We start from the raw sequence: 18,810 nt of genomic DNA, 5'->3' as shown, positions 1-18,810 counted from the left end.
CTATGCTTCAATGGGTGCCCACCCACCCACACTCTCCCTTGGTGCAGTAAGGCATAAGTACTCTAAGAGTGCAAATGTTTGAGCAAAATCAAGCTGTTGGAAGGCACAATCAAGCTGTTGTGCACCCCATAGTCAGGGCAAAAAGTAGTGATCACAGTGGATACTCTCCACCCCCTGCTCTTCTCTTGCACATCCAACACCAGTCCGCATTTTTCAGGGCTGGCAGGTCAGAGGGCATTTGCCTGGAGTAACCACATCCCTGTGCTGGCATAGCTGAAAATGCAGAGAGGGCAGGAGTGAAGGGGAACAGGGCTGTGCAGGGACCAGGAAACAAGGAGTTACAGAAGCCATGCCCCAGAACAGCTCTGGAGACCTACAGTGTCACATAGCAACACTTCACCTTCTGGGAGCACAACAGGTTTGGCCCTGCTCACAGCAACTTGCAAGACAAAGGTTGGTCCTGGGCAGTGATATCTACCAGAGACAAGTCCCCTGGATTTACTCTGGAAGGACAGGAGTGGCATTAATGGTAAGTGTAGGATCACATGTGGACAGGAGCACTGGGGAAAGAGCCACTCACCTGTGCTGGGGGAAAGTCTGGGGATAGGAGAACAGAGGGCTGTGTGCACCATGCATTGCTGCACTGGATCAGCCCCAGCTGGCCAAGCCTGATAGGCACTGGAGAATGGGAGACAGCTGCCATAGATCTCCCAGCCCCTCTGCACCTTGCCTCACAGAGACTCACATGCCAGGAAGCGTGGGATTTTCAGAGAGCAGGGAGAAGTGAGGCAGAGAAGCAGGGGAATGGAAAGGCTACAGAACACCTGCCTCACCTGACATTCAGGTACATCTCCTTTGCAGGGCACCCATATGGCTGAGCAGCCCTCTTCAGAGACACCCCTGCTAGCCCAGATGCTGGCTGCAGACAACACTGAAGCACCTTCACTCCGCACTACACGCCGTGAGTCACAGCCCCCAGCCCGGGGCACAGAGGACAGCAAACCACCGCCCCTGCCTTCCCGCCGCAACTCCATCCTCAGCCGCCGCAGCTCCTTCGGGATGGTCCCAGGGAGCAGGCGTCCCTCCATTGGCCCCTGGATGTTCCACAGACGTGTTAGCTTCTCTGGGCTCCCAATTTTCCAACCCATTCTCAAGGCCCGCCTTGAAAACACTTACAGGATAGGGCCAGACAAAGGCTGCAAATTTGATGCAGTGCAGGTGCAGCGGGTGCTAGAGGGGACCCTGGCCTGTGCCTTGAGGACCAGTGTGTACAGTCCCCAGGGCAGTGCCCCACTAGCGCAGAGCCTGACTGAGCTGCTGCAGAACCAGGCTAAGGAGGTGGTACCACCCCGCTACAAGCTGGTCTGCCATGTAGTTCTGGGCCAGCAGGGCCAGCAGAGCCTGTTGGTGGCCAGCCGGGGATTATGGAATACTGAGACTGATAGCTTTGCCTCTGCTACCTTCACCAATGCCTCCCTTTTTGCTGTGGCCACAGTATATGGGGTCTACTTTGAATAGCACATGCCTCTCCATTCACCCAGTCTTGTAGCACTGTAGGGCAGCTGAAATAAAGAGGTTTTGTCCAGCTGCCTGTCATACCTGGAGTCTTGGGCCAGGGTGTGTACAGGGAGCAAGATAGGGATGCTGACTCCAGCTTCAGCTCACACCCACGCTGCAGTTCCCACTACTATGATTTGCAAAAATACCCAAGCAGCAGCAAACACAACACAAGGCTGGATTTCCCTGGAACAGGCAACTGCCCAAGGCTGTTGGAGCAGCCCATGCTGCTTCCCACAGCACAAGCTGCTCCCAGGCAGATTGATTACACAGATCACCTTCAAAGCAAGCTCACAGAGTTCTTTCCTGGCTTCAGGCCCAGCTCATATCCCATCACACAATATGTCAGTGCAAGGGCCCAGGCAACCCCTCCACCACCTGGGTCATAGCTCCTGCCTTCTGCAGCTCAGCAAAATCAGGAGAGCAGTTGGGTTGGGTCCAAGTGCAGAAAGGACTAGGACTGAGGCTGGCAGCAGCAAGGAGAAGTTGAGGCACCCTTCAGGGCTCCATCAGTATAAGCAAGAGCTAACTCTTCGCTTTGTGCCAGGCCCAGGAAAGCAGTAGAGGTATCAGCACAGGGGCACACCTCCTAATCATCCTACCTCATCCCCCAGTACCAGTCAGTGGCAAGAAGCATCATCCCCAACAGGCAGAAGCAGCTCTGGAGCAAGAATGATGAAGCGCTTTTGTGACTCCAGCTTCAAACAAGGCAGACACAGTTTGCCCTTACACAAGTAAGTTTTTATTGAGACAAATCAGGGAGAGGGGAACTGCACACAGACAAACCAACAGGAAAATAAATAATTCCATATAAATAAGATACATAAATAGTCCCACATGGCAGAGACTGCCTTGAAATAAGAAACAACCCTGGGTCCCAACACAATGAGGGCTTCTCCAGGCAAGTCCTCAGATCCCATCCCTCACCCTTTATCAAACCTCAAGTTGTACCAGACAATTCACAATTTGGGAAGAGACAGGGCACAGCTGGGCCCAGCACAGACCCCTCCTTAGTGTAACAGTTGTAGAATGGCCCACACCAACCCACAGAGCCCCTGGCAGGGCAGGTGGCACCCTTCAGCCCTGCCCACTCCTGCAAATGTGTTTTCCTATCCCACAGCACCCAAGGTTTGAGACCAAGGCTGTGCCAGCCATCTCCAGGCTATGCAGGTTTGTGCAACCAATGCATCAACTGGGCAGGGGAGCCTGAGCCTCTACCACAGGTAGTTGTCAGCCTCAAACAAAGCCCAGCCAGCCCCAAACCTGGCTGCAGGGCACTTGCCCACCACCACCTCCCTGTAACACCCCACTCCATTCCATCAAGACCAGTTCCACGATAGCAGGGGGTGCCAGTGGGAAGACAGCAATTGCTCAGAGCCAGGGAGCAGCAAGGATATCCAGACCAGCTGCTGTAACCACATCCACATGTCTTAGTCCAGAGCCCAGCTGAACACCGGGATGCACGGTGCCCAGCAGGGTAGCCAGCACCACAACACACCTCCCATTCCATGGGAGGCGGCCAGGGGGAAACCTCTGTATCCAAGAAGACAGGGTCCCCCTAGGTCCCAGGCTAGGCCTCAGCCCATTCTTGGAGAAGCTTGAGGATGTATCTGAGGCGATGGTGGAGTTCAGGAGAGCAGCCCAGCTCCTGGATGCTGCACAGCTTGTAAGTGTAAGAATTGCGTTCCCGGTTGATGTAGGTGACAAGGCAGGAGTGGTCAGGCTTGCTAATGATCACCTTGGTGTGGTCATTGTAGAAATTCACCTAGGAGACAGGTTGGGCTTGGTTTCAACCCCTGCTTCCCACAGCATGTTGGGAGCCAGGATGGAGCCGCATTTCCTGCCTCAACTCGTTCCTCCTCCCCAACCTGCCTGGGAGCATCCCTGACCATGCCCCATGGCAGGAATGAGCCAGCCCAAGCACAGGGGCAGACAGAAGCATCTGACTAAAGTGCTACATCTCCCCCTGGGCTGAGGATGCTACAACCAGCAGCCCCACGCACTAGAGCAGCATCCTCACACCCACAGCTGTTTTCACAGCTGGATTTTCCATTTGGGCCATGGCAGACAAGATCCAACACAGACCAGAAGACCCCCATCTGGCCTCTTCTTCACAAGGGTCTGGGCAGCTCCACTGTGCCCCACACATACCTGGAGGGTGCCATTGCTGAAGAGCATGAGCAAGGCTTGGTCAGTCTTCACCCACTGCAGGAGGAGAAGGGCTGGCTGCCCAAGGTCATCTATGCTGGGCAGGTCACCTCCCTTTGAGAGAAGGGTCTGCATAAGCCACTGGTCCCACACATGGGAGCACTTCCACCAGCACACACACACACACACACCCCCACACACCCACCCCCCAAAGCTGGGTACCCTCTCAGTGGGGTCCCAACTCCCAGGGCACAACCCTGTGTTCATCTGGCCACAGCTGCAAGTAGGGAGTCCAACCAGCTGAAGTGGTATGGTCAGTCAAGCCATGACCCAGTGTCCAGCCCTGAGCCCCACGACTCACCTTCATGAGATGCTGCTCCATGTAGGATGCAAAGTAGCGCAAGACACTCATCTGTCCCTGCAGCTGCTCAGGGATAGCAGACACAGAGAACACCAGGTGTTTGCTGTTGGTTGGGTTGTAATGTACAGTCCTGGAGGGAGCAGAGCACGAGTTTTGGGGATGTCCACCCTGGTACAGACTCCCCTTCCCTTCCAAGGGGCTTCCCCAGAAACAGAGATCAGCCCCATTCCCATTGCTCACCTGTGGTTGGGGGAAAGTGTCATGTGCGTGCCATTGTTGAAGAGAACCCCAATGCTGCGGTTGGAGAGCTGGTAGCCAAAGCCATACTTGTTGGAATAATCCACCCACTTGCTCACCCAGACAAAATGCTCATGGCGGGCCAGGGAAGCTGGGTTTTTCTCCGCTGTTGGAAAAGAGAGGAGATGAGCAGTGCAGCCAGCCCCTGTCCATCTCACCTCCTCAGGAGGAACAGACGCCTACAGCAAGCTCTGGCACCATTTAGGGTGCTATTTGTACCCCAAGTAGCAGCCATGCTTTCAACCCACAGGGAAGGGGATGCATAGCACCCTATCCTATCCCAGAGCAGTCCAACCAGTTTTACCTGGAGGCATGGAGGAGAGGCAGGTCCGCAGGAGCCGGACAGCTGACTCTATGATGGCAGAGGCAGTGATGCAATCTTCCAAGGCTGTGGGGAGAAGATGACAGGCTGAGTCAGCTGGCCCCGCTATCAGCCCAGGCATGACAGGAAGCTTGGGGCAGGCTGGAGTGGCTGGGACTGGTATTGCTCACCTTCACAGCTGCTGGCCATCGTTCCCCGGGTGGAGGGGGACCCAGACTTGTGAGAAGTCTCCTCCACCACTGTCTCCACGGGGCTGGAGCTGGCACTGCGGCACGATACAGGAGTGGCCTGCAGAGAGACCTGGCTCTGTCACGGTCTGCCTGCTCCCCCAAAGAAAGGCATGCATGGCCTCAGAGATGTTCTCACCTCATTCCCTTCCACAGTTTTATAGCTCATCTGCCGACAGATTGAGGTCTTCATCAGCCCAGTAACCAGCTTGGAGATGTCATCCCTGTCCTCCAAAGAGCCCTTCTTGGCTGAGGAGGAGATGAGCACGCTGCTGAGCATAGGGGCTGGGGACATCCATGCCACCCCTCCCAGTAGCTCAGCTCTTCTTTATCTATTCTTGTGCCCATGGAGGCAAGGAGGGTGTCAGACAACTGCCTCCCACTTTCACTTCCCAGTTCTCATGCAACACAGGGCTTCCAGGAGGAACTGCCCCATGGGTTGTGGCACAGTATCCGCTCTCCAGGCACACACCCATGCCAGGCCACCAGCACAAGAAGGGCAGGGGCACACCCAGCTTGTGCTGTCCCCAGGCATAGGGTTCAGAGATATCCATCAGAAGGTCTCTCCAAAAAACATGAACCACTCCTTTCTGAAGGAAGAGTCACCCAGAGGCTCCTTGGCAAGGCACAAGCTTACCCTTGGGTTTCTTCTTCCCAAAGAGTGACTTGGTGACTTTAGCAAACAGAGTCTTTGCAGGATTTGGGGGACTCAGCTCTGGAGCCATCACACAGCTGCTGGGAGGGAGCTTCTCAGGCGTATAGCCCTGCAGAGAGGTCAAGGGAGAGGTTTGGTTTCCATAGGCCACATGCTCCAGGCACAGCAGCTGCCCAGGGCTTTGACTACAGTCATTCACATCCCTCCTGACAGCCAGCTTGTGTTTCCGTCAAGCCTTAGAGCCATGACTGGCATCAGCACAGGAAACAACCCCTTGCTATAGCAACAAGGCAGCAGAAGCACACCAGATCCCTCAATTCCTCTGGCTGGCATTTGGGCAGGACAGCGGCTGCTTCCTGTGAAGGACTGACACTTGGGACAAGACAAGGACAGCACCCTGCACAGCCCAAAAAGCCTCATCCCACCAGGAGAAGGGCCCCTTAATCCAGACTCCACCCACTCACCTTGAAGAACTCATGGTCCAAAATCTCCTCAAGGGTGAGGCGGTCCTGGGGGTTGCGTCTAAGGATGCCAGTGATGAGGTGCTTGGCAGGCAGGGAGAGGAAGACTGGGAGGGTGTATTCCACCTGCTTGATACACCTATAGGTCTCCTTGAGGTCAGAGGTTTCAAAGGGAGGGTTCCCACACAGCAGGGTGTACCTGGGAGGGGACAAGCATGCCACTGTCAGATCCCCACCAGGCTTGTGACTCAGCAGCACTTAAAGCAAGGAAGTTATTGGCATTTGGCTGGCCACACCTGGCTGAGAGCACCACTTCCAGCCCCAACAGCCACGCTCACATCCGGCCACGCTTCCTCCTAGCAACTGTTTAGAGCAACAGGCAAGGAGCCTTAAGGAAACACAAAGAGCTGGCAAGCAAAGGCCACCTGTTGCTAGCCACTGCTCCCACCCACGTGGCCATCAGGGTGGAAAATTGAGCGGGAAACTTGCAAGCAGCAGCGGGGCAAGGGGCTGGATATGCCGAAACTGCAATCACTCCCTGAGCAAACAGTGCGGCAGCCACAGAGATTTTCCGTTGTTTATCAGGTTCACAGCGTGGTCAAGCCTGCTTTGAACCAGAGCTGAGTGCAGCATGAGCACACCTGCCTCATGCAGGTCCTGCTTGCACATTCCCCACACAACTACAGGCTACACCTGCTACAGATGGCTACAGGCAGCACCTGCTCCAAAGTAAGGCTGGGCAGGATCCAGCCAGTCCCTCCCCTCCCCCTGCCTCTCAGCAACGACTGCAGATCCACAAGGCACAGCACAAGAAAGCTCCCTTATCAGGTTGCCCACAGAGCAGCTGCCCCCCCCCCCCCCCCCCCACCCCAGGCAGCATGCCTGGACCCCTCCCCACCCAGCAGCACAGACTTACATGACACAGCCCAGAGACCATACATCCGACTCCGGCCCATGGCCCTGTCTCAGCAGCACTTCTGGGGCCAGGTAGTTGGGGGTCCCACATATTGTCCTGTGGGGCAGAGCACCAGATCAGTACATGCTTTGCATCCCCTCACAGACAGCCTCCCCCTACTCCAGCTTATTTAGCTTACAGCTCTGTCCTCCCCACTCCATTTGGCTCTTTGTGGCCCAAAGCCACCCTCCAGCTACAAAGTCAGTCTGTATGGGACTCCATCTCCTCTCCAGCTCACAGGGGTGAGTAGCAGCTGCTCTTGGGGAGCTGTTGGGAAGAGCCTGTCCCAGAGCTGAGGAGGAACAGAGCCATTGTGTCCCAGCCTGTGCAGCCGGCACGGCAGCCGGGCAGGCACAATAGCAATAGTCGACACATTGTTCTCCCTGATGGCTGCAAGCACAGTTCTGGAGGAGCCACAAAGCCCCCAGCCCCCTTGCCTGCTGGAGCAGAAATTGCTCCCTCACCCCAGGAAGGGGCCCTAGGGCTTCCTCTCTCAAGACCAGGATGAACCCCTTGCCCCTCCACTCTCTTGGGAAGCCACAGGAAGAAGAGTGAAACCCAGGAGAATTCTGCAAAAGCAAAACCTCAAACTTACTTTTTCTTCTGGTCAGAGACATCCTGGCAAGCAGCCAGCCCAAAGTCCCCCACTTTCAGCTCCATATTTTCATTGATGAAGAAGTTGCCTGCAAACCAAGGCCGACAGGTCACTACAAGTCCCTTGGGGACAACTTGCTCCCCACACAACACCACGTGCTGACCACAGCACTTACCAAGCTTGAGGTCTCTGTGTAGGATGCCCTTGAGGTGAAGGTATTTCAAGCCTGAGATGATCTGTTTGAGGTAATAGCGCACTTCTGGCTCCAGCAGAGTATGGCGGGCCTTCCAGATGTGGGCCAGGGACTGCAAAGGGAGTGAAGACAGCCTGTGATACAGGCAGGGAGAACAAGCAGCCCTGCTGACTAGGCATAGGGTAGGCAGGGTCAAAGCCAGTTCTTCCATGCACATTCACAAATAACCCTTCTTTCACAGCCATGACCTCAGCGGACTCCCCACACAAGGCTGAGGCTGCTCATCAGAGCCATGAGAACCTCTGGATTTATAGTTGCCACACCATAAGCGAGCAGTCCAAGAAAGCCAGGCAGATGATGGAATGCCCAGTGCCATGCAAAACCACTTATCTTACAGTGAGCTCAGGATGTGACAGCTGACAGCTCAGGAGAAAGGGAGTGCTAACAAACACCTCGGTAAGGCCTGTTCCAACCAGCTATGGCTGTTTAGATGATCCTTTGACAAGGAGGCCACAGCAGCACTGACCTTCCTACTGCAGTGCTCCAGAAAGATGTAGATGCTCTCCGAGTCCTCAAAGTAATGGGAGAACTTGACAATGTGCTTGTGGTGCAAGTCCCGATGCAGCTCGATCTCATTGGTGATCTGAAAGAGAGCAGCAGTGTCAGGAGAGCACAGGGCCCCTGCTGTTCCCCACCAGCCCAGCACCCCACCAGCCCCACAGCACCCACCTTCTCCCGCTGGTGAGGTTTAGCCACCCGGCTGTGAGGAATAACCTTTACGGCATAGGTTTTGTTGCTGGAGAGGTCTGTCATTTCATAGCATCGTGCAAACCCACCCTGCAAGGGAAGAGGTGTTTCATGGATGGGTGAGAGACAGCTCCTTACCCCTGTCTGCTTACAAGCCTCCTCCTCCCTTCCCTGGCAGCACAACCTGGCAAGCATCACATGCTCCCTTCTGCTGTGTCGCCCACTAAGATCTGAACTATGATGCTCTCAACCAGGCATTTTCTTCACCCTTTTCTTGTAAAACCTCCAGGGCATTTTCCCTCCCACTACAGTCGGACTTTGCATCTTTCCACATGACAGATCAACCTGGAAAGTCCTGCACAGGGCAGGAAGCCCGGGAACCAAGGGCCATCGAAAGGCAGCCCCATGGAGACAGGTTTTTCCTGCCATGATGTCACCCTCCAATCTGCACACTCAGCCGCTGAGCCCGCTCGGGCCGGGCTGGGAACCGGCACCCTCCTCCTACACAGGCTGCTGTCAGCCAGAGGAAAAGTTGCGTGCGGCGGAGCAGCGCGGGCCGGCACCCCTGGGAACCGGGGCACCCACCGGCCCACGCACACCCCGCGGGGCGCCCCGAAACCGATGGGGCTGCGATAGCCGCCAAGGCACGCAGCCAGCCCGGGTGATTCACTGCTTCCAGCAGTGCTGCGGGCCCGCCGGGAGAGGCGGGGAGGGTGGGGGTGAGGCCGGCAATCGAGGGGCTGCATCCAGCCCCAGTCGGGGGGGGGGGGGGGGTAGGGGGGTGAGAATCGAACAGGCGCGCAGCCCCCGCCCCTCTCCGCGCCGGTGCCCTCCGCGACGGCCCAGCCCCCCTTCCCCATTCCCGGTACCTTTCCCAGCAGGCGGCCCTTGCAGTAGGAGCGGCCGGAGATCGGGTCGGTGATGATGCGGGTGGTCTCGGCCGCGCGGGGAGGGGGCGCCGGGGCGGGAGCGGGCCGCGCGGGGAGGGAGGCGGCGGGGAACGGGGGGAAGAGGCCGGCAGACTCCATGGCGGGCGCGGTAGGATGAGGTTGTTCCCGGGCTGGGGCCCCGCCGCGCCCCACACACGTGGCCCCGCCGGCGCGCACCGCCACTGCCGCCCCGGGAATCCCGCCGCCTTTATCAAGGGGGTGAGATGACGTCACCGAGGGGACCCGCCCCCGGGCCGTCCCGCGCCACCCTTAAAGGGGCCGCAGCACGGAGAAGTGGGGCGGGTTTTTTGGGATTTTAGGAATGCAGTGGCGGACTTCTGCCAGCTGGGACACCGGCGGCGACACAATCAGCGTCTCGCTGCCTCCACCGCACAGGGGCTCACCCCTTCACACACAGTGACAACCCCCCAGCACAAGGACCCCCAGTAGCTGCAACCCCCCCCTCCTACAGACAGGGACACCCTCTTCTTGCCTCAGGGTTCTCCTAGGGCCATACCGAGCCCCCACAAGCATGCAGAACCCCCTCCCCTGTCTCCCAGAATATACATAGCCCCCTCCATGCACATCTGTAAATACACACACACACAGTGCCTGCTCACTGGGTGCTTCCCTTCTCAGGTGATACCAGTGTGTGTCACACGCCCATCTGAAGTCCTCACACCTTCCCATGGAAAGGTTGTGACCTAGGGAAGGGTTTCAAAGTCCCTGTGGGCCCTGACCTGCCTTCCCTTGTGACAAACTTGGACGCAGGTAGGCACTCCCCAAGAGCCTTCCACTCTGTGCAGGGCCCTGGCAAAGGGGTCACAGCCCACCCCAGGTGGGGTGCTGGGCATACAGGGAATAGTGGAAGATGCAGGGATGATGGGATCCACCACCCTTGCCCGGGTAAGGCGCCACAGCGGTGCTGCTCTCTAATGGCCGTGACGAGGACACGCCTCTCCTCACCAGATGGATGATGCTTGGCATCATGGAAGGATGCTTGGCATCTGTCCCTCCCCACGGCGTGGGAGCTGGCAGAGGTGGCTGCAAACCCACAGCTCCCACGAGTCTGAAGCAGCAAGAGCCCCTCAATCTTCCCGCTGTCCTTCCCTTGCTCACACCACACACAGGGTGACTGTGTGACCATCCTGTGCTCTGTGCCTGTTTCTCCCTACTGCTCAGGGCTCTTACCACTGATGCTCACTGTGCTCCTGAATATGCTGAGGGTTTTGCATGAGCACCTCTGGCAAACAACCCCGTTCTTCCCAGCACATCCCCTTTCATCCTACGGTACTGCAGATGAATTAACTCTGTATTTTTTCTGCAGAAAAACTGAGAAAACCTGCTTGAAGAGAAAGACAAACAACACAGATCTGTCTTTTTTTCTTCTGTGTTTCCAACTTTTGTAAGGGAAACACACACAAACCCACTGCCCATCAGCAAACATGGCCCAGGAGCAGGCTCGGATACTGCTGCCCCTGAGGGAAGCTGCCTGTTTCCATCACGGCCCTGGGGCTCCCTGGGGCTCTGGTGGCATCACAGGTTTTCCGATGGAGGCCCCAGCACCGGGCTGCGGAGCTGAGTCAGCATCTGAAGGCAATGTGTGGGTGGAGGCACCCAGGAGTGCAGAGAGGCCCCAGGGGACCTGTCTGGGGATGTGACAGACAGGGGCTGTCCCAGGATTCCCCAGAGGGGGACAGTGGGGACCTTCGAGGACTGAGAGCTGCCATCTCTGCTCCTGCTCCCCACTGCCTCTGGATGAGTTCTTGGGCAAGGGGCATGGATGGACCCCACAGCCCATGTCCTGCCAAGGCCGAGGCACCTCCTCTCCAAGACGGATGGAGCCTGGGAACAGTCCGTGCCACCTGCAGCTGGGGTCCCCTGTGATGCAGAGCATCTGAGTCACAAGTTTTCCCATCACTGATCCCGGGCAGTGGGAGGAACTGTGGTTTAAGATGACCAGCCTGTCAGGCCTGGGGAAAGGGAGGCTCTGGGGTGAGCTCCTGACTGCTTGCAGCTACTTAGGTGGTTACAGGAAAGGGAATCAGGCTGTTTGGGGAGGTGTACAGTGAAACCACAACAGGCACCCAATGCAAGCTGCATCAAGGGAATTTCCATCTAGATATCAGGAAACCTTTTTCCCCTTGTGCATGTGGTAAAATACCACAGGAGCCCAAAGAAGCTGTGGGATCTCTGTCCTCCATGATATTCAGCCCTGGCGTGGTCCCCTCACCCTCCTGGCATTCAGTGATGCTCAGCAACATCAGGAGCAGTGGAGCTGAACCCAGCTGCTACCTCACGTCTGTACCAGGGCTGCCTTCCCAGGTCACTGCTGTGTGCCTTGCTTTGTGCCCTGCATGCAGTGCCCAGGCTACAAGAGCAACACTAGCCAAGCATCAGGGTGCAGACAAGCTCCCTAAGATCGGGGTGATATCCCTGACACCCTCAGGAGTGGGATTGGCCCCTCCCTCACCACAGCTCTGCAAAGCATGGGGCTGCAGCCACTGAGGATGGAGAGGGTGTCTGGTCCCTTGGGTGAGCTGGGGAAGGAAGAACCAGCACCAGCAGGGGCCAAGGCACCCCAGGAGCTGGCAGGTTCCACAAGGCACCACAGTACTGCACATGCTCATCCCAGGTCCCATCTTACCCACTTGCACCAGTAACCAAGCAAAGAACTGTTGGTATACTCCATGTGCCTTGGTTTACCCAATTCACCCTGTAGTGAGCACACATGCACTTTCAGGGTGTGAAAACAGAGCTTCCCTCTCCAGCACTGCTTTTCTGTGGGATGTAGAGTGCTCATGTCTGACTCTGCTCCCCCTTACTGGCCTGGGACTTGTACGGGATAGAGAGAATTCATAAGGGTCCAGTGATGGAGTGCAATGCTGGGGCTTTTGGTCCCCATTCGGCAAGAATGTCCACTCTGCATCCTTTCCCCAGTGGAGCTGGCAGTTGCACCCAGCAGGGCAGAGCCCTCTCCCCATCCCAGGAGAGATGAACTCTGCAAAGCGCAGCCCAGCCCTTCTCCAGGAGCTTGGGATGGGCTGATGATGGAGTACGGGGGGGACTGGAGGGACGCATGGCTTCTGGCGGGACAGAGGGGGTGGAGACGGAGAAGTCGGGAGGGACATTCTTTCTGGGGAATGGACAGGGGAAGGATGATGAAGGGATGGGTACTAGGGTTTATGGAGGAGGGGCAGAATAAGGGGGGACCCCGGGTTGATCGACTGCAAGAAAGCTAGGTCAAGCTTAATTTGGGGGTACCGCTGCACAGTGTGCCTGGAGGATCCATGGCTGGCGGGACCCCTGCGTGGGGAGAGGGCTCGGGGGGCTGAAGGGCGACCATGGGGCGGGCCGGGCCGTGCCGGACGGCGGCGGGGCCGGGATGTGGCGGGGCCGCCCCGCGGCGAGGCGGAGCCGGTGGCCGCGCCCGGTGGGAGCGCGGCGGGACGAGGAGCAGCCCCCGAGGATGGGGCGAGCGGCGGCAGGTGAGGCCGGGCAGGGCACGGGGGGCACGGCCGTAGCTCCGGGGGTCGCTCGCTGCTCTCGGGCACCCGGCCGGAGCAGCGGGACACCGCGGGACAGGCAGCCCCGTTCGGGCGGGGGCCGGTGGCACTGGAGGAAAGCTCCGGGAAGACCTGCGGCGAGCGGGCGTTTTCGTGATGGGGAGGAGAAGTGGGGTTCACTTTCCCCCGCCGGGAAGGCTGGAGAAAGGGAGCGGGAGGGCAGTCGCACAGGGAGTCAGTGTCCCCTCTGCTCTCCCCGCAGGCGCTGGGCTGGGCACTGTGTCCCTCTGGGGCAGTCTCCTGCTCGCTGCCGGCCTTGCCCTCGACCCAGCACCGCCAATCTGCAACTGCTCGGAGCCCATGGACTACCAGGCTTTCCGGGAGGCTCCGCTCCCTGAGAGCTGCTGCCTCAACTTCACCAGCTCCAACATCACCCACCTGGACTGGGGTGCACTGGTTGGGGTGCAGGGGCTGCGGGAGCTCTACCTCTCTCACTGCAGCATCACGGCCATCAGCAACGCACAGGGAGTCCCTCCTGCCTTGGAAATCTTACACTTAAGCCACAACCTGCTGGAAAGTCTCCCTGGAAGCTTTCTAGAAAATGCCCCTAATTTGAGGGTTCTTTATCTGGACAGGAATCAGCTTCAGGAGCTACCTAGGTCCTTCCTGAAAGCATCTTCCCAGGTCCAGGAAGTCTACCTGGGCTTCAATGCCCTCACCTTCCTTCCTGCCAGCCTCCTGAAGCCATCTCTGCTCCAGCTTCAGCTCTCCAACAACAGCTGGGACTGCAGCTGTGCTTTGCTGACCAACCTGGAGAGTTGGTCCAGCCAGGCTGCTGAGGTTATCTGCCACACACCAGAGCACTACCACGGTGTGGACCTCCAGAGCATCCCCCGGGATGAGCTGTGCCGCTCACACAGCCTCACAGCCCTCTTCATCTGCCTGCCCCCTCTCCTCATCCTCACCAGCATCACCTGGTGCTTCTGCCGGCAGAAGAAAAAGACCAACTACAGCCTTCAGAGCAGGTCCCAGAGCCACCGGGCCATGGCACAGAGGAGCAATGTGACAGTGTCTGCAGAGCCCCACCACTACATCCCCTATGAGCTGCCTGCTGCTCCCTCCAAGACTGAGAAGAAAGTGCTGCTGGGGAAACAGGTCGTGCTCCAGCCCTATGTGGATCCACTGGAGGGTGGCAGAGACCTCTATGAAGAGGTGGAGATACAGGTGGGATGCCCTAGCAGTTCCCAGGTGCCATCCCATGAAGGGCAGCTGGGCACCCCAGCACCAAGGGCAGAGGAGCTGGGCAGTGAGCCAGAGGTGGACACTGTCAGTGTGAGCGAAGTCCTGAAGGACTCTGCTGACCGGGAGAAGATCTACATGAGTCAATCAACCAGCTATTACAATCTGGTACCTGGTATTGAGCTGGAGGACTCAGACAACCTGGAGTATGAGACCATTGATCTGCACTGATGCCAGGACTTGGGTTTTGTCTGGACACACCAACAGGATGGCAGGGGCTGGGCAGGACTGAAAGCCACCAGAGCAGGAGAGGCATGAGTTGTCCTGCCATGGCTTACAGTGGCTGTTTGCAAAGCTGCACCCCCAAATACCTATCCCTTCCCCTGTGCTACCATGTGAACTCCTTGCTTGCCATGTGCTGCAGCTAGGCAAGGGTGCAAGGGTTCTTCAGGCTCTAGGGACCCTGCCACAGCCTGGTGGTGCCTGAGGAAGGACATGGAGGGAAGGTGGGGATTGGTTTTGGGGGTCAAGTGATGGTGCTGTGTGTCCCAGATCCACTGACCAGAGCTTCCCCTTCTTGGAACCAGATGGAGTCTGGCACGGACCTGCTGCTCTCCAGCCTGCAGAGAACACAGTCTGGAGACATGAAACAGGGCAGACCGTGCCTGTGTGGTCTACAGGGACTGTCATATTTGGGCGGGGTGCCCTGGGCTTGTCAGGGGAAGCCTGTGATGGCCCTGCCTGCTGCCCAACCCACACCCCACAGTGGCACAGGGACTTGAAACAGTCAATGCACATGTACTGCTTTATGGCATGTGTGTGTGCATGCTTGTGGGAGCAGGTGTGTGAAAAGCACACAGAGGGTGGCATCAGAGGGGGCCCCTTGCAGCCAGCCCTGTAAGATCCAGCTCTCAGTAAGAAATATATAATTTTACTCCTGGCAGTGTGGCTCCATCCCTTTGTTTTGGGGTACTGGGAATACAACCAGTGGGATGTGGGGAGCGCAGGGATGGTGGACTTCACTCCTACCTCATTTACCCTCCCATGCTCTAGGTGATGGCCCAGTGAGGGTCTTGCCCAGCATCCCTGGAACCTCTTTGCCACCCTGAGAGAGCAGAGCTGGGCACCGGCTAAAGGCAGCAGAGTCTTTGCTTTGTACCAGGATTTACAACAGGGGTGGGGGAGGTGTCAGCCTGCTGCAAATGCCACAGATCCTGAACAAAGCAAGAATTTGTGGGGCTCCTGGGGGCAGAGCAAAGGCTGGAGGTGCTGTAAATCACAGGCCAATAGAGGCACCCCCAGCAAGTCTCACACATGGTGCTCCAGCCCTTCTCTGCAGATGAGGGGGGGCACCCTTGAGACCTGTTCCTCCTGCCCAGGGGGACATTCTCCAGGCTGGAAGCTGCATTGGCCACCCTGTCTGCTCTGGAGCCGTGCTGGGCCTGGTGCCCAGCAGGAAGGGAGGGAGCTGGGCAGGGCAGGACGCAGTGCTCTGGCCAGCAAAGGAAGTGGTGTTTCCTGCAGAGTGCAGTGGAGCTTCCAGCAGCTCATGGTGGGACTGCTCAGCCCTAGCACTGCTCAGTCCCAGCCCCACCTGGCCTGGGGACAAGGATGGGGTGATTTCCCTTCATGTTTCCGGTCACTCATGGATGTTTCTCAGTTTTATATCCAGCTGGACTTTTTTCTCCCTGCTCCTTCCTGGGCCCTGGGAAAGTATCCCAGCCTTAAGAATATCCCTCCATCACTCCCTGCCAAATACTACAGCCAGGGTATCTCAGCGTACCCTGGCTCATGCCACCCTTGCATCCCACAGGGACACAGAGGGACCAGAAGCTGGCCACAGGACAAAGGCAGGATAGGCAGGGTTAGTAGCTGTCTCCAGGGGCTGCGGCCCAGCCCATGGTTGTAGATTTTGCCTAGGGCTAACAACAGCTGCATTTTCCACCTGTGCTCCAGAAACACTTGCAGTCCTTTCATGGGTGCCCCCTCTGCTCACCTACCCAGGGGTCCCATTCCCAGAGAATGATGTAACATCCTGTTCTTCCCCTCCTTCTCATGAAGCCTGAATTCAAGTGCCACAGCTGATGCAAAGGGGAGTGACCCAAATCACCCCAATGAGCCTTGTCCAGCCCCTGCTCTGGTAGCTGCAGCCCCCACCCAAATCTCCATCTGTGACAGGTGGCAGGGAGGTGTGACCAAACCCAGTGTTCCTTGTTCTTTGCCTGTGATAGCCCTGGCACACTCAGATACATTTTCCTTAAGGATATCAGTCAAAAAGTTCCCTTTCCTGTAAGTCTGCCTTCCTTTATACTTCCCGAATTCCCACAACAAGCCAGCCCTGTTCTCCTCCACTGCCTTCCAGGTGGACCTATTGATGCGTAACCACAAGGTCATTTCCTCGGTTGGCTCATGTCCTGTGAAAATACCCCAAAGTTAGTAGTGTGTGGAGCTGAGAGAGCCACTCAACAGCAAGGAACAGGACACAAAACAAGTGACTTCACCTGGGTTATGCTGCAGCTGAGCATCCTATGAAAGCAACTCTTTAAATTCAGACTCTTCACCCACAAGAAGTGGGTAAGACCCTTGGCTCAGGTTTTCGCACTTCTGAAGTCTAGCCAGGCTAAAGCTGGGCTTAACCCCAGCCTCTGACCATCACTTCCTGGCTCAGTACATAGGGTTTGCCCACTCCCAGGCAGGTAAATCCCTGTGCCATCCATTGGGCTGTGCAGCCACAGCCTGGACCACCTTGGGAGTAAAGTGCCACGCATCCAGCCAGCTGCCACTGCTCTGTTCCCATGTCACACCTCCAGAGCGGCTCCAGGTGCCACTTTTATTCCCAGGAGCAGTTGCCCTTGACAGTTGTGTTTCTCACAGTGACTTTGTAAACAGCACGCATTGATGAGCCATAATCCTGCTCATCAGGAGACAGGTTTATAATCCTGCTGACACCAAATTGGCATTTGCTCCATAAAGTCAGAGTTTCTCCATCTGTACAAAGTTCCCCAGAAACACCCTGAATGCCTCTTGCACTCTTTGGAGGATGATGGGAGAGAAGAAACACACTCAGAGGAAGCAGCCGTGACACATCCCTGCCAAGTGCCCTTATCGCCTCCACTCCACCTCTCTGGAAAGCAGGCGTGGCTGAGAGCAGCGAAAGTTTACACCGGATCACTATGGAGAAGGAATGTGCTTCTGAAAACATCCCACCCAGCCAGGTCCCACTGCCAGGGACTCCTGACCTGCAGTGGCACCCGGCTGGGCTCAGTGCCCACGAGCACAGACCCAATCTGTGAGGGACTGCCAGTGCACACCCACGCCACAACCTGATGCCGTGGCCATCAGGAACAAGTACCATTCTCCAGCGTGCAGCTCTGGCATTGATTCATGCTCACGTCCCTGTCAGGGAGCACCTCCTGCTGTTACACATGACAAACCTGGCACAGCATCACAAGAAAAAAAAAAAAACTTGAACCCTTTTCCCCAAAACCAAGATGTTGGAGGGGACAGAGAGTTCAATTTTCAAAGCATGAGTCTTGGGTCTCACCACAACTCTGCCTGGGGCAAGATGATCATGGGCCACCTCCTCCAGTTCAGAGCTAATAATTGTGACACTGGGGCTGCAGGAAGCCTGACGTGCACCAGTGATCCAATCGATAAAGGAGACTTGTGGAAATACACAAACGGGATGAAGTGCACAGTGTGCTCACTTGGCAGGCAAAAGGTGTGTGAGCCTGGCCTGCCCCATGGCACAGGATCAGCCCTCAGATGGGCTCCTGACTTCCCCCAATACCTGCACAAAGAGCAACTATTTGCAGATTTACTTTCCTTAAGGACAGGAGCCGCTAGCAATAGTATCATCAAAACATCCAGAAAAGCTTTTGTTCACCACAGCTTTCCAATCCTACCACAAGTGACAGGGCAGAAGGCTGGAGTTTGTATCCAGCTTTCGAAAGGGACAGACCATGATGTGAGCCTGGCCCTTCTGCTAGAAGGAATTGATCTTGCACTGGAATGAGACCAAGGAGGTCAGGGAAAGACCAGCTGGTCACTGAGCAGTGCCACCTAGTTTGGTTGAAAGATACTGGATCCTGCAGGGAATCATACAACAGGCAGGAAACACCAAAAGGGGATGCTGGTCTGAACCAGGGGATGGGAAGCTCATGTTATGTGGAAGACAGAGGCACAAGTTACCAGCTGCAGAGGCTGAAGGTGTAATAGCAAAGTTTTCAGCCAGATTTAACCTATTTTCCCACTACCTCTCCAACACCCCAAGTGCAGCACATGCTGATCTAACACAGCACAGGAACAGGGGGGAAGTGACCTCCTAGGAACCCATCTTAATGGGGGTGGACACTTGCACCTTCCTTCATCTCACAGGTTACCAATATTGGACATTCTCCACTTCTGCCAAATCTGGCAACTCTTTTTTTCACACACACTTGGTCCTGCAAGTCACTTAGAACCCACAGAAATGTTTTAGTTGAGCACATGCAGGGTCAACTTTTGTCTGAAGACATTAAAGGGCTCAGGGATTCCCTAGGGCTGCATCTTCTGTCACATTTCACATGGCCAGTGAAGCTACAGAATCCCCCTCCAGACTGCACACACAAATAAGCAC

At 56.6% G+C, this 18,810-nt stretch overlaps 2 protein-coding genes and 1 non-coding gene across 3 annotated transcripts; 1 reads left to right on the top strand and 2 right to left on the bottom strand.

Annotated features, from left to right (window-relative positions):
• The first annotated feature begins 861 nt into the window (after window positions 1-861).
• Window positions 862-1,518, top strand: DYNLT4 (dynein light chain Tctex-type 4). The gene has a single exon (XM_062497203.1). It carries the CDS (start codon window positions 871-873, stop codon window positions 1,516-1,518), a length of 648 nt encoding a protein of 215 aa, XP_062353187.1. The 5' UTR covers window positions 862-870.
• Window positions 1,519-3,127: 1,609 nt separating this feature from the next.
• On the bottom strand, window positions 3,128-9,546 carry PLK3 (polo like kinase 3). The gene is made up of 15 exons (XM_062497449.1): window positions 9,388-9,546; window positions 8,501-8,608; window positions 8,298-8,414; window positions 7,754-7,883; window positions 7,579-7,666; window positions 6,945-7,040; window positions 6,032-6,227; window positions 5,550-5,676; window positions 5,052-5,161; window positions 4,856-4,973; window positions 4,668-4,751; window positions 4,307-4,469; window positions 4,067-4,196; window positions 3,709-3,819; window positions 3,128-3,322 (listed from the first exon to the last, which is right to left on the bottom strand). Exons 1-15 carry the CDS (start codon window positions 9,544-9,546, stop codon window positions 3,128-3,130), a joined length of 1,932 nt encoding a protein of 643 aa, XP_062353433.1.
• An 8,577-nt stretch (window positions 9,547-18,123) lies between these two features.
• LOC134047060 (small nucleolar RNA SNORA35) lies at window positions 18,124-18,253 on the bottom strand. Its single transcript, XR_009933410.1, has one exon. It is a non-coding gene; the product is annotated as a small nucleolar RNA SNORA35 (small nucleolar RNA).
• Window positions 18,254-18,810: the final 557 nt, after the last annotated feature.

This window comes from Cinclus cinclus, chromosome 8 (genome assembly GCF_963662255.1).
Source record: "Cinclus cinclus chromosome 8, bCinCin1.1, whole genome shotgun sequence".
NCBI lineage: Eukaryota > Metazoa > Chordata > Aves > Passeriformes > Cinclidae > Cinclus > Cinclus cinclus.
This window is presented reverse-complemented; position numbering and strand designations above follow the sequence as displayed.